The sequence below is a fragment of the Nicotiana tabacum genome, chromosome 2, assembly GCF_000715075.1.
Source record: "Nicotiana tabacum cultivar K326 chromosome 2, ASM71507v2, whole genome shotgun sequence".
Classification (NCBI taxonomy): Eukaryota; Viridiplantae; Streptophyta; class Magnoliopsida; order Solanales; family Solanaceae; genus Nicotiana; species Nicotiana tabacum.
Window position 1 is genome coordinate 30225679 of NC_134081.1, and position 14442 is coordinate 30240120.

The 14442-nt window shown below is 41.4% G+C and overlaps 1 protein-coding gene across 2 annotated transcripts in view; it reads left to right on the forward strand.

Moving 5' to 3' along the window:
* Positions 1-569: 569 nt before the first annotated feature.
* Positions 570-14442, forward strand: part of LOC107768693 (sister chromatid cohesion protein SCC4) — a 56655-nt gene continuing 42782 nt past the window's right edge. For both annotated transcript variants that reach the window (XM_075232311.1, XM_075232317.1), the window contains exons 1-3: positions 570-1051; positions 1152-1303; positions 1666-1807. In XM_075232311.1, the coding sequence (XP_075088412.1) occupies positions 839-1051; positions 1152-1303; positions 1666-1807 (507 nt within the window). In that variant the 5' untranslated portion in view covers positions 570-838. The remainder of the gene's footprint in view (positions 1052-1151; positions 1304-1665; positions 1808-14442) is intronic.

Here is a 14442-nt window from a genome sequence, read left to right on the forward strand (position 1 = left end):
TCACTTCCGTAATACTTTATTCTCCTAACACAATATTCAAACCGTTCTTATGCCATCGTGTAGGCCCTACACACATTGGATTTCTCTTAATTATTAGTTTTACTCCGCAATTAGCCTTAATAAAATAAAAAATTCACAGGAATTTTACAAAGAAGTGGTGGAGCCGGAGTAGAGTGCGGGGGAAGAGAAGCGAATGGAATTAAAGTTGGAGGAGAAAGTAGAAGAAGTGAAAGAAAAAATATTATTTTATGCTGATTTACATATGATGTGGAGTCCGTTTGTGGGAGGGGCATATTTGCTCCACTTGATTAATGGTGAAGTGAGGGGTATAACTGCTCTATTTTCACTAGTTCAAGGGTATTTTGACCCTTTTTCATTAATTTTATTGTAAAACTTTATATTTCCCTATTGTTTTAACATGAATCTTGTAATTAAGATTCATGGAGTAATTTTTCCAATACCATGATAGAAAAAATATTATCTACTGTGCAATGCACATTTTTGTCAGGTGAATTTCAACAAATTTACATCTATATATTTGATCTCTAAAGAGAAAAATCAATTTGTTTATTAAAATAAAAAACATATGAAAAAGAAGAATAATCGCGCGTGTCGAAATCTAAAAGAAAGTCCAAAATAGTCCGATTTACAAGGGTCACTGTCCCAGTCATTTCACTGCGGAAGTCAAACGGGTTGACCCAGATAGACAAATCCCCAATTTGAAATGCCCGAAAAATTTCACCGCTAATTAAGCCTCCGGCGATATAGCGGTTGACGGCGGCGAAGGGGAAGCGAAAGGTGGCGTAAGGACACAGGTAACTCTAGGAACTTTGAAAAAATGGAAGCAGTGGCGGAGGGACTGTGGGGACTCGCAGATTATCAGGAGAAGAAGGGAGAAATTGGAAAAGCCGTGAAATGCTTAGAAGCTATATGTCAAAGCCACGTTTCGTTCCTTCCTATTGTCGAAATTAAAACTCGGCTTCGGATCGCCACTCTCCTTCTTAAGCACTCCAATAATGTCAACCATGCCAAAGCCCACCTTGAACGCTCTGTAAGTCATGTGCTTAACAGCAACAATTATGCTGTAATTTGGAATTTAATAACTTTTTTTAGTGCTGGATACTGAATAACTATGCTGTAATTGGGTTCAGCAATTGCTGTTAAAGTCAATTCCGTCATGCTTTGAGCTCAAGTGCAGAGCATATAGCTTGTTGAGCCAGTGTTACCAGCTAGTGGGGGCTATTCCTTCGCAAAAACAGATACTGAACAAGGGTTTAGAGCTTATTTCAACTTCTGAAGATGGGTATGCCTTCTCTTACTCCTTGTATTACTATTGATGATGGCTGGTACAGCACATATATAGGCAAAAGCTAGTAGAATTAGTGTTTATGACGAGAGAGCTAGTTGTATGGGTCCTCCACTTCTAAGCAAGAAGTTAAGAGTCGAGTCACAAAGGGGGAGTGGAAAAGCCACTATTGGGTGGGAATTACCAAATAGAAGAAAACAGATTAGGGCACAGTTACCAACTGTGATCTTCTATGGTTTAGTAAGTGTAGTCAACTCTAAAAAAGTTCGCAATTGAGTTTTAAGTCTGTATTGAACTATTGATTTTGACTTTGCATGTGCTGGATTTATTGTGATTGTAACCACACTACTTGCTTGAAGATTTTCTGGGAGGTTATGGTACTGCAACTTCAATTCTCAGCTAGCCAATGCTCTTACAATTGAGGGGGATCATCATGCTTCAATCTCCGCGCTGGAAAACGGCCTAATCTGTGCAACTCAAATGTGCTATCCTGAGTTACAGGTTAGATACAGCCTGCACAATATCTTAGATAAAATCAGTTTGATGTTGCCTAGTGGCAAAGTTTTGAAGCTGCAAATTCAGTATTTTTACTGTACTCTTATTCTTGATCTGATATCTTTTTTTTTTTTTTGTTTTGTTTTGTTTTGTTTTTGCTTTTAATGTTTCTTAATTGCTATCTTGGGCATTGGATTATTGTATTTGCATCTATAGTTTTTGTGTTCCCGTATATGTATCAGCAATGCAAAACTTGAAGCCTTTAATCCCCATGTCTACTGAGTATTTACCTGTACAACAGTCGCAAGACATATTTGACGTGAAACTTGGGTTTTGACAAAAGTATAGATAAGAATGTACCGAGTTCAATGATTACATCTGAGAAATTATGAACATTGTCCCTTTATCTGTAAGATGAGGTTATGTGTGCAAATTACTGGAGTTGTATGTTGATAAAGCTTCAAAGTAATCAGAAATCAAAGTAATGCAGTAACGATCAAGAGAGTTTGAGGAAGCAGTGTTTTGAAAAGCAAATAGTGCAAAAGGCGGCAAGACACCTGGGGCTTTAAGCGAGAAACAAAGCACTCGCTTCTTCGAAATAAGACACACAATTTAAAAAATTACATAACATATATGATTTACTACTTTCTTTTAATAAGGGGTGGTGTCTTGGTTGGCTTGCGTGAATCTAGGCTGTTCCGTTGGGTACTTTCTTCCTCCCACCATCATAGGTATTGGTAATTTTGTTCACCAATACCTAGCTGATGTGCACCCTGGTCTCCTATGTTTTCATCTCACTTCGCTAACCCATCGAGCAGGAAAGAGAGTCGGCTAGGCCACACCCTTCAGTGCCATATAAGAATTTACTACTTATAGCATCAAAATTGCAGTTACCGTTACTAATTCTAGTATCCAACATACAATTATCTAGTTTTATATTTGCAATCACCATCATATTGTATACATAAGAATCTTATAAGTTGGAAACAATGAATGATTTATTTGCAATTAGAACAAGAAGAAGAAAGATGGTTGAGAAAGAGAGTAAGATAGAGCTTCCTGGATGTAGGTAGCATAAAGAAGCAATGAGAATGCAACATGTCCTGGGACTCTCTCCTCTCTATTCTCCTAATAATAAATGCTTCATTCCCTTTTTTCTCCATAAAATATATACTTATGGTTTTTGTATGTGTAAAGATTAAAAGGAAAGAGAAGAATATTCTAGAGTGGATAATTACTATTATCTTTAGAGAATATAAAAAGAAAAGAAAGTAAAAGAATTGAAATGGATATAGATTTATGACGTGTTGATTTTGTTGAAAGTTTTATAAATTAATGCATTGCCATATATTTTTCTATTTTAAAGAAATAAATAATAAATCAAATGCCCCTTCTAAAAAATAATGAAACAAATGTTTACTAAGAAACGTTTTAAAATATGAATAATACAAGTTGATTTTTTTTTGATGAAAATGTTTTAAAAATGTTGAAATCAATTGTGGAACCCAATTTCTAGAATATATTTGTGTTGCTATGATGTTGTTATTGCTTTGTATATAAATAATTTTTACACTTTTGCATTACACTTATATTTGTTTAGATCATTGAATTAATAGCCCATATATTCTTCAACTTTTTTGAATTTTCAATTATTTTGTCCTTGTTTTATGCAACTTTTATAATTTATCTTTTATTTTTGCTTACTTATAATTAGTAAATTAAAATTCGTGAGGCTTACGCCTTGTCCTGTGTTAGGTATAAATATCCCTAACTTTCGTCCATGCCTTTAAAAACTAATTTGGAGCATTAATTTCATATTAACTGCTTTAGTAGTAATTTGCGAAGATCCATTTAATTATTTTCCTTACATTCAACTTATAAATCACGAACCGAGAATGAAAAATAAGTAGAGAACCAAAAAAATAGAGGAGAAGAATCATTGCCTGCAAGAGAGACTGTAAGTGAGAAGTAGAAGAGAAGTCCAACAACAGAAGTACTAGAAGTAAAAGACTTGCACACAAAAGATGAAAAAGAAAATAGTCATATTGAAGAGCAAAAAACAACAATAAAAAAGCAAATGAAGAAAGGAAAAGAATAGTGGAAGAGTCGTTGCAGACCAAAGAACAAGAAGAAAAGAAAAGGAAAATATAGAAAATGCTTAAGCATATCTAGAGAGAAATCCTAGTAATCAAATAACAGGTCGTATATCTCTTTTTTATCACATCTTTTAATGTCACATTCAAAGAAACGATGGCTTCTCGTTCAGATTGCAATAGTCACTTTACGCTTCACTGGTTGAAGCACACGCTTCTTTAAAGTTGTTTCGCTTCACCCTTGATTTTGTGTTGGTATCGCTTCAAGTGACAATAATTTCTCTTACTAACACTAGAGGAGTTGACAAGCATTTTATGGTTTAATGAGAGATTGGAGGGAAGCGAGAGAAAGAGAGATAGATGGATCCGAAGTCCGTTTAGGTAACTTAGCTTAGCATTTATGTCGTCATTTGGCATAGTGAGAAGATTTCCGTTCTATATACTTCAGAAGCATCTACATTATTGAAACAATTTGAGTCTCACAATCAACATGAGGTGGCATAACTACATTAAGACATTGCCTTTTATTTTCATAATTTTTAAGTAGCCTGTTTTTTATGAGATGGCCGAAATGGTTGTTTGGTTAGAATGTTAGATGTATTGTTGTAAATAATGGGTATTAAAATTTGCATTAATACTACCATGTTTGGATTTACTCTTTGTTATGATAATTCATTCTTTAGCTTTGTTGCAATTAGACATATTAAACTCGGCGACTCGATTCGTTAAGGGTTGGACCCATTGGTCGTGGTCTGGGCTGGTCCGGTTCAAGCCTTTAACGGCTTGGGTTCGGATTCGACCCCTTTATGAAACCCTTGGACTCAGTCGGACCCTCTGATCCGTAGCCCTTTTAACGGGTCAAATCGGACTGGGCGTGTTAAGTGGTTATAATTTTTTTATTTTTTATCTCATATATTTTTTATTATGTGTTATATTTGGTTTAATAGATTATCGTAATGTCACGCCCTAAACCTGGGAGGCTTGGCTGGCACCCGGTGCCGTACTGGCCCGAGCGAACCACTCTTTAACTCATGATCGTTCGACTAAAACTAGAACATACATAGGTCGAGTTGGCTGAACTCATTCTTTCTGTAACTATCATGGGCCAACATGGCCACAACTCATAATGTATAACCGTAAGTGGGCAAACGCTGTATCCGCGATCCGTCGTACTCAAAACATGAATACACACGTGCCGTTAAGTCCTCTGACATACTGTACATAATGAATGTGTGTCTACAAAGCCTCTAAGAGTTTTTGACATCGAAATATGGTCGGGATAGGGCCCCAACCTACCCGTAAGTCTGTAGCAAAACTCTGACACGATGACTTATATACTCGGCTGCACTCTGAAGGAAGTGGAGTCTTACCGATCCTTCGCTGAATGCTAACCTCGTTTACTATGAGGGCTCGTCAAACTGATACCTACACTTTCAGGCATGAATGCAGTGTCCACAACAAAAAGGACATCAGTACAAATAATGTACCAAGTATGTAAGGCAGAACTGAAACATAACAATAAGTTGACATCAATGAGAGAGATATAAGAATCAACCTGAACCTCTGAAGTGCCACTGAGGGCCATGATATACATACTAATTATACTTATATATTTTTTTTGATAAGGTAAATTGTATTAATCAAAAGGGAGAGAACTCCCGTGTACACGAAGTATACCCAAGACGTAGAGAATTTACATCAGAACATGATTCTCTATAAAAGACGCCCAATCTTCTATACAAGTAGGGGCTAAATGAGTGCACCAAAAAGCGATCAAAGATAAAAGACTATTCTTGAGATGTGAAAAAGGAAACTCAATCTCCTCAAAAGCTCTCCTATTTCTCTCCCCCCCATACTACCCACATGAGAGCTAACGGGGCGAATTTCCACGCCTTTTGCTTTCTTCTTCTACGAAAACCGCCCCAGCTATATAACATTTCCTTTACAGTGGTTGGCATCACCCATTGAACACCAAAAAGATTTAGGATTGACCTCCACAATGCAGAGGACACAGGGCAATGCAACATAAGGTGATCAACTTCTTCCCCAGAGCTTTTACACATGTAGCACCTACTAACAAGTGTAATTCCCCTCTTTCGGAGATTTTCAGCAGTCAAGATCACTCCCCTTGCCGCTAGCCATGCAAAAAAGCACACCTTCGTGGGCGCCCTAGGAATCCAGATCGAGGAGTATGAAAAATTGGTCTCCTCTCTCACCAACATACTCTGGTAAAAGGACTTTACGGTGAACAAACCATCGCCACGCAAGCCCCATCTCCAAGAGTCACAGTATGGCTGGAGCATGTCTTGCCCGTATAGCAGTGCCAACAAGACTTGAAGCTCCGCAATCTCCCAATCTTGCATGTTCCTCCTGAATGAGAGGTCCCATACTACCCCCTTCATGCTCCTTGCGAATCTGTTGGACCATCAGTTCCTTCTGGTTTGAAACTCTGAAGACGTGGGGGAAGGAGACCCTCAGAGTATCCTCTCCACACCACCTATGATTCCAAAAGCTGACTCTCCTTCCATCTTCCACCCTGTAAGTGATGTTGCCACTGAATGCTTCCCAATTCTTCATGATACTCCTCCACATGCCACACCCGAAAGGTGTTGTGATCGCCTTGGTCCTCCAACCCCCTCCCGTTGAATCGTACTTTTCTACTATGACCTCCCTCCATAGAGCATGCTCTTCTACCCCGAATCTCCACAGCCACTTTCCCATTAAAGCTCTGTTAAATACCCTAAGATCTTTCACTCCAAATCCACCCCACTTCTTTGGGGAAATGACTGTCTGCCAATTCACTAGATGAAACTTTCTAGTTCCATCCGCCGCATCCCACAGAAAGTTACTTTGAAGTCGCTCCAGTTTTTCTGTGATGCTCACCGGTGCTTGCAACAGGGATAAGTAATAGGTGGGCATACTCGATAAAGTGCTTTTGATAAGCACTTCCTTACCTCCTTTTGACAAATACCGTTTCTGCCACCCTGCTAATCTTTTTTCAACCCGCTCGATCACTGGATTCCAAACCGTAGTATCCTTATATGAAGCGCCCAAAGGGAGGCCCAGGTAAGTAGTGGGAAGGGAGCCCACCTTGCATCTGAGAACACCAGACAAGGCATCAATATTAGTAACCTCACCTACCGGGAAAATCTCACACTTGCCGATGTTGATTTTGAGTCCTGATACTAACTGAAACCACTGCAGGACCTGCTTCAGGTAGGTCAACTGATCCATATCGGCATCATAGAAAACCAATGTGTCATCCGCAAAAAGCAAATGTGAGACTCTTCGGGCACTGAGCATCCCAATCGGAGCTGAGAATCCTCTCATGAAACCTCCGCCCGCCGCACGATCCATCATTTTGCTCAGAGCATCCATCACTAGAATGAATAACATGGGGGATAGGGGGTCACCTTGCCTGAGACCCCTGGAGCTGCCAAAGAAACCACACGGGCTACCATTAACCAGGACAGAGAATCTGACTGAGGAAATGCAGAACTTTATCCATCCCCTCCATCTTTCCCCAAACCCCATCCGCATCATAATGAAGTCCAGGAACTCCCAATTGACATGGTCGAAAGCCTTCTCAAGATCTAACTTGCAAAGTAAGCCGGATTCTCTATTTTTCCTTCTGGAGTCTACAAGTTCATTTGCCACCAAGGCAGCATCCAGGATCTGCCTACCTTCCACAAACGCATTCTGGGAGGACGAAACAGTCATGTCAAGAACCTTCTTAAGTCTGTTGGAAAGCACTTTAGAAATAATCTTGTAAATGCTCCCCACTAGACTAATAGGCCTGTAGTCTCTGATACAAGATGCACCTTCTTTCTTAGGCACAATAGTAATAAAGGAAACATTGATACTTCTCTCGAAAACACCATTCGCATGGAAGTATTTAATGGCTTCCATCAACTCCCCCTTGATGGTGTCCCAAAAGAGCTGAAAGAAAGCCAAGGAGAAACCATCAGGCCCGGGGGCCTTATCACCAGCACAACACGACACAGCCTCGTGCACCTCCTCCTCCTCGAAAACCCTTTCTAGCCACTCGCTGTCTCCCTTCCCCTATATGGTTGAACTCTATTCCCCCCAAAGTCGGCCTCCAACTAACTTCCTCTTTATATAAGTTCTCATAAAACCCCGCTATCGCCCCTTTTACCTCCTCCTCTCCCTCAATCCTCACCCCATCCACAACTAAGGACTCTATGAAGTTTCTCCTTCGATTTGCGACCGCCACCCTATGGAAATACTTGGTATTCGAATCCCCCTCTTTTAGCCAGAGCGCCCTCGATTTTTGCCGCCAACTAGTCTCCTGAGTTATTGCTAACTCGACTATTTCCCTCTTAACCTCCCCCAATCTCTCTTTCTCAGATTCGTCTACCTCCCCGCACCTTCCCCTCTTTCTAAATCCCCCAATTCATGCATAAGCTCCCTCATTTTAACCTCTGCCCTCCCAAAAACCTCCTTATTCCACCTAATAATATTTCCCTTGAGCAATTTGAGTTTCTTCGAAAGACGGTATGAAGGTGTCCTTGATACCCTATAGCTTGTCCACCATTCTTTCACCTTGTCACAGAATCCTGGCACTTTCAACCACATGTTTTCGAATCGGAAGGGAGCACGCACCCCCTCCCTCTGCATCCATCTAGCAAAATAGGCAAATGATCTGAAGTCAACCTAGGTAAAGGAATCTGCAGCACATTCGGCACCAGCTCATTCCATGAGGGAGATGTCAGGAATCTATCAATTCTAGACTTTGAGTTGGAATCCTCCGTCCTGGCCCAAGTAAACCTTTCCCCTGACAGAGGAAGGTCAATGAGAAAGTGATCATTGATGAAGTCAGAAAACTCCTCCATGGCCCTCGAAATCACACTACCCCCTAATCTCTCCTCCGGGAATCTAATAGTGTTAAAGTCTCCCCCTAGAACCCATGGAATGTCCCATTCCCCCATAATATTGGCCAGTTCCTCCCAGAAAGACACCTTGGACCCTTCCCCTACCGGCCCATACACTCCCCCAAATCCCCACTCCACCCCACTCACTCTGTCTTTGACGAGAGCTGCCAAAGAGAAAACTCCCTTCCTAATCTCCTTTACCTCCAAGCTTCTATCATCCCACATAAGTAGGATGCCCCCGGCACTTCCCACTGCTGGGACCCAGTCATATTTCACCCAGCTACCTCCCCAGACACTTCTCACGATCGCATCCGACAAAACTTCCATTTTGGTCTCCTGAAAACAAACTAGGTTGGCACCCCACTCCCTAACTCCCACTTTGATGATGGCCCTTTTGTTTGGGTCATTCATCCCCCTCACATTCCATGAAAGGATCTTAACTTCCATAAGCGACAATAGCCCCCATTTCCCCACCTCCCCTAGCCGAGGTCCCTTTCTCTTTGTCACACACTCGCCCCTTTCTCTGATACACCACATCCCCTAAGTTATTTTGCTTAACACCTTTACCCAACTCCCTCCCTGCACCTTCGTAAAGAGATTGTTGCTCAATCTCCCTCAACAGTTCTAACACCCTATCTTCCTTCCCTTCAACAGAAACACCTAGAAACTTCCCAAAGTTTAATAGTTTATCCTCCATCCAAAAAGACATTTCCCTCCTCCGATCCTTGACGAAATTGGGCAGGCTTCTTCTATATGTGCCCTTTCCTTGCTACTACCAGAGGAATACAAGACCATATCATTGCTAGCACTAGGAGTTTTAACCTCCGAAAGGGTCTCACCGTTTCCTTGGGGGTCAGCAACCTCTGAAATTAACACCCCGCTGCTATAGGAATGTCCAGAACCATCAGTAGGGTAGCATGGCGGAAGAGAGCACGGAACCCTTGGCGGCATATTAACTGAAAATACTGGTCCGACACTAACATCAATAGGGGCATGCTCAACAATCTCCCTAGAAGAAGAAGAAGCTTTAAGTGTGGCCTCAGCACAACTAAGCCCAGGAGCTGGTGAGGGATTGATGGAACCGGGTCCATCAGAGGCGGGGGGCCGTGGATTAATAGCACAATCCTTCGCCGGTTCTGCCCCTGCAGCAGCGGCCACCGTAGAGGGGCACATGTCACTAGAGCTTGGTGAAGGAGTGCCACTGGGTGAAGCACCTTGGCCAGAGGAAGGAGGAACGACTGTTCCTATATGCTTAGGAGCCTTATCATGCGCAGCTTTAGATAAACTGGGCCCCTTAGGATCAATTCTAATGGAATTGGGGAAAGTTGCTGGGCCCATGTGAGGAGGCCCAGGCCTATACTTGCTGAAAACATGCCCGACCCTATGATAAGTAGAAGAGTACCGTCCCATTCTGCCTTTCCAGTCCGCCTCACTGACCCATTCACGTCTCCTCCTGTTAAAATTTTGTCTTTCTCCCCCGATTTCAAACCTCCCGTCTCTTCTCGATCTAACGTTTGATTCCGGCTTAATCCAGTGATCCGGTGAACCCTCCCCTCCCCTCAGAGACTGATTTCCCCTCCCCTCCCTTATATCTGACCTTCCCTTTTCTTCCGTCGCTATCGCAGGCATAAAGATAGGGCGAAATTCAGGGCTCAACCAAACCCTATAACTCAAGTAGCCATCTTCCACCACAGTGGAGACAGGGATTCTGCCCCCTTTCCTCACCACAATCCTCACTCGCGAGAGATCGTGTAAACTGCAAGTGACATCAATAAAACCCCCACAGATTTCCCCTATCTTCTTGAATAGGTCAAGACACCAAAGATGCACCGGGAGACCCACCATGTTGACCACCAATGTTTCGCCAGTGAAGCGAGGGTCAAGACACCCATGCTCCACCCATCTGTCTAGATTTAAAAAGTTCCCATCGAACCACCTGTTTCCTCTGACAAGAATTTCCGAAGCTTGAGACTTGTCAACAAAACGAAAGAGATATTGAGTGTCCCCCAATTGCGATATTTTCAGCCCGTCCTTGACGTTCCATGCCTCTGCTGCCCAGTTCCTAACAGCCTCCGGAGAACCAACCCATTTGGAGAAAGACCCAATGAGACTAGATTTCAAGAAACCCTTGCGCCTGAGAGTGTACTCCTCGGACAGCGAGAAGTGCGGCTCCTGTCCTACGTCGAGCTTTCGATGGCATCTTCCCCCAAGTTCTAGGGCTGGCCAAGAGACAGCTTTCATAAAAGACATGTTTTCCAGTTTTCTAGATTCTAGAGAGAAAAAAGAGCTTCTCTCTGTACAATCCATCATATTCTAAATGTGGCTGTCCCGGAAAAACTGGCCGGAAAAAGCCTCAATAGTCGGGATAACAGTATTCACAGTGGGTGAAAACAGTATATATGAAGGGAGGAAGGTTTTCTCGTACTGAACAAAGGAAACAATCGTCAGAAACTGGGGTTTAAAGGCCGAAAAAAGAAAAAGTCGTCGGAATTTGGTGAAACTGGCACGGGATGGCTCGGAAATGCCTCGAGAAGAGGCTGTCTGAAGAAAAAAATTGAAAAGTCGCCGGAAAAGGCCACACGCGCCGGCGCGTGGCTGAAAGCTCGCCAGACAAACAGGCGAGTTGGCGGCGCGTGAGGGCGCGTGAGGGCTCAGTTGCCGGAGAAATTTACTGGGGTTTGGACGCGGGGAGCTTGGCTCTTGATGGGTGTGGTGGAAAATTAGGAAGAAGAAGAGATGGAAGAGGCTCGGCCATAGAAAGCACTGTTGCGAAGGCACTGTTGCGATGGCATTGGGTTTCTAGGGTTTGAAACCCGTTATTCCAGATCTGACACTTTCCGAGGAGGCACTGTTGCGATGGCACTTAGAACCAGGGTTCATATCAGTTTCACTTGCCATACAACTTTTGTGGTATACGAAGGATGATGGTCCCCGTGTAACATTATTCCCCAGTCCTTTTTGGATTGATCTGAATTCTTGCCAGTTTGATGGGTAGAAGAGAACTTACTGAAAGAGATGGAACTAATAGCACCCACCCTATAGAGTATTTGATTGAAATTAGTAGGCTGCTGGTAATAGATGAACTACAAGCGAAATACATCAAAACCTTATAGTGAATAGGATAGTACTAGTAGATAATCTGCATCTTTCAGGATTTTTCCCTCTCAAGTGAAAAGTCACCTTTAATGCCTCTCTTTGGGACTATTATCCATATCGTAACATGACTGCCCAACTGATCAGTGGTAACTGCCCGACTGGCCGTAGTTCGGTGGTAAATGCATAACTCCCCAAACAGTGGTAAATAATGATACATAAGTATGCATAACTGCCCAACCGGCCATAGCTCGGTGGTAAATGAAGATGCATATAACATTACATTATGAACATTAACATCTTTATCGTATGCCTCAATAGGGACTTAGAAACATACTTAGACATGCTTTGAGTTACATTTTACAGGAATGAATAACGTAGGCATCCTTAACTACTAAGAGTAGAACCATTTTTGGAATAACATTACGTTTACGTTTCGTTATTTGGATCATGCCAAAAGAAGGAAGGATTAGCTTTAACATACCTCAAATCCATCTTTGGATGACTACGACTAGTCAATCCTTCTGATAACATCTAACCTCGAATGCACATACAAGCTCGTAGAAGGTTGTAGACGTTGGATCGAACTTGGGTCACCTTCTTGATAGCTTCCCGTAACTTACTTCACTACGAAGTAATATCCAATTTACTGTAAAACTTGTGAACAAAATCTCGTGTGGAGTAGAGTTTCTGTATTTCATGGTTAAGAGTATCGCTAAGTTTCCTAAAGTGAAATCTCAACCAAAAATTTGTTGATGCTAAGAATGGGACGCGTTGCTACTACTAAAAAAGAAAATCACTAAATGCCACATAATTTTGTTACTTAATAGCATTCTCAACAAAGTGAGATAAAAGGTGTAAATGTCACTTTTTCTCTTGACATGGACCCCTTTGATACATACAACTTAACGCATATCTTTAAAAATTGCCACCACCTCCTTAAGCACAAGGATATGTATCAACTTGCTGCCAACTTTCTATATCTCACGTGGATGATGCCCCCTAATAGTTATCCAAAATTCTCATTTAAGTATTGCACAAAATATATTTTCCAAATACTGAATTTTCCAGCCAAATATAAAGAGTATAAAGTTTTGTACTACTACTTCTCAAAACGGGAGAAAATAACTATTCTTATGAGAAAATATTTTCTATTTTTATAATAAATAAAGCTTCATTTATAAACTCCCTCATGTCATGTATATAACATAAAGCATAACACTACCAGGTTTTGTCAAACTTACGAGGTCTGACATCTATAACCTCATGTATGACCTTAATCCCCTCCAACTCATATGGATTACTACGACGCATCCTAACGCCAAGGTACGAGGTGTTACATCCTTCCCCCTTAGGAACTTTCGTCCTCGAATGTTGGCTGATGCACTTATCAGTCTCATAACCTACGGCTCTTACGAATACTTTAATATTGTCCTTGTCATCTAAGTAACTGTTTTGTGAATAAATCCAAAGACCAGGGCATTCCCCCCTTTAGGCCTTTTTCTCACACCACGACATGTGGTCGGAATTCTTTCAATCTCGTAACTGTTGCTACCTTCTGTCTTGCAGCCTCTACGACTCTGTCCTTGTATGCGTGCCTATGCGACTCTTCTCTCCCTTTTCTTCCAGTTTTTAGCCAATTTGTAGGCCTCACTTTGTGAACATGGCATCTATAGGTGTACTGAAGTTCTTCGCTTGGTACTTTATCGAACTTACGACTATTGTTATATTTTGTTTCATAGCCTTGGTTATCTATCCTTATGGATTTACTACATCTAGATAGGTCATACTATACCATAACACTTACCTCGGTTTATTATTACCGAGGCCTGCTAGCCAGCTCCAGGTTACTCTCTCGCTGCTTATCCTATATGTATAAACTAAGTCCTTTAATGCTTCCTCATTACTGTTCATCTTAAGAATGACAGTCTAATCTCATCTCATACTTTGGAACTTTTATCCATGTATTGTTGATTCACCTTAATGTTGATCTATAATCTACCACTGATAACTTGAAACCTCTTACGTAATACATTGTCACTAGGGGTCACATCTCATCGGGGAACATCTGAAGTTATTTGATCCACCTAGGAACGATACTATACTTCAATAACCATATTTCATAGCATCCCAACATGATTCATTTTATGGGGGTATTCTAATCCCGTGCAATTCATGAAATCTCTTCTCTTTGAATCATTACTCAATCGAAGGCCTAAACGTCATTCTATTATCATTTATCACAATTACACTCTTATTCTACTACCAGGGCAGCATTTTATCTCTTCTAAATGCTCCTAGTCTTATAGCCTGTTTGGCCAAGCTTCTAAAATCAGCTTATTTTGAAAAGTGCTTTCTCAGCAGTACTTTTCAAAAAAGTACTTTTGGTAAGAAGCAGTTTGTGTTTGGCTAATTAATTTGAAAATCTTTGTTTAGCAGTAATTAGTGTTTGGCCAAACTTTTGAAAACTGCTTCTAAGTGCATTTTTCTCAAAAATGCTTCTCAGAAAAGTGCTTTTGGAGAGAAGCTACTTTTCTCTACTTCTCAAAAACTGCTTCTGCTT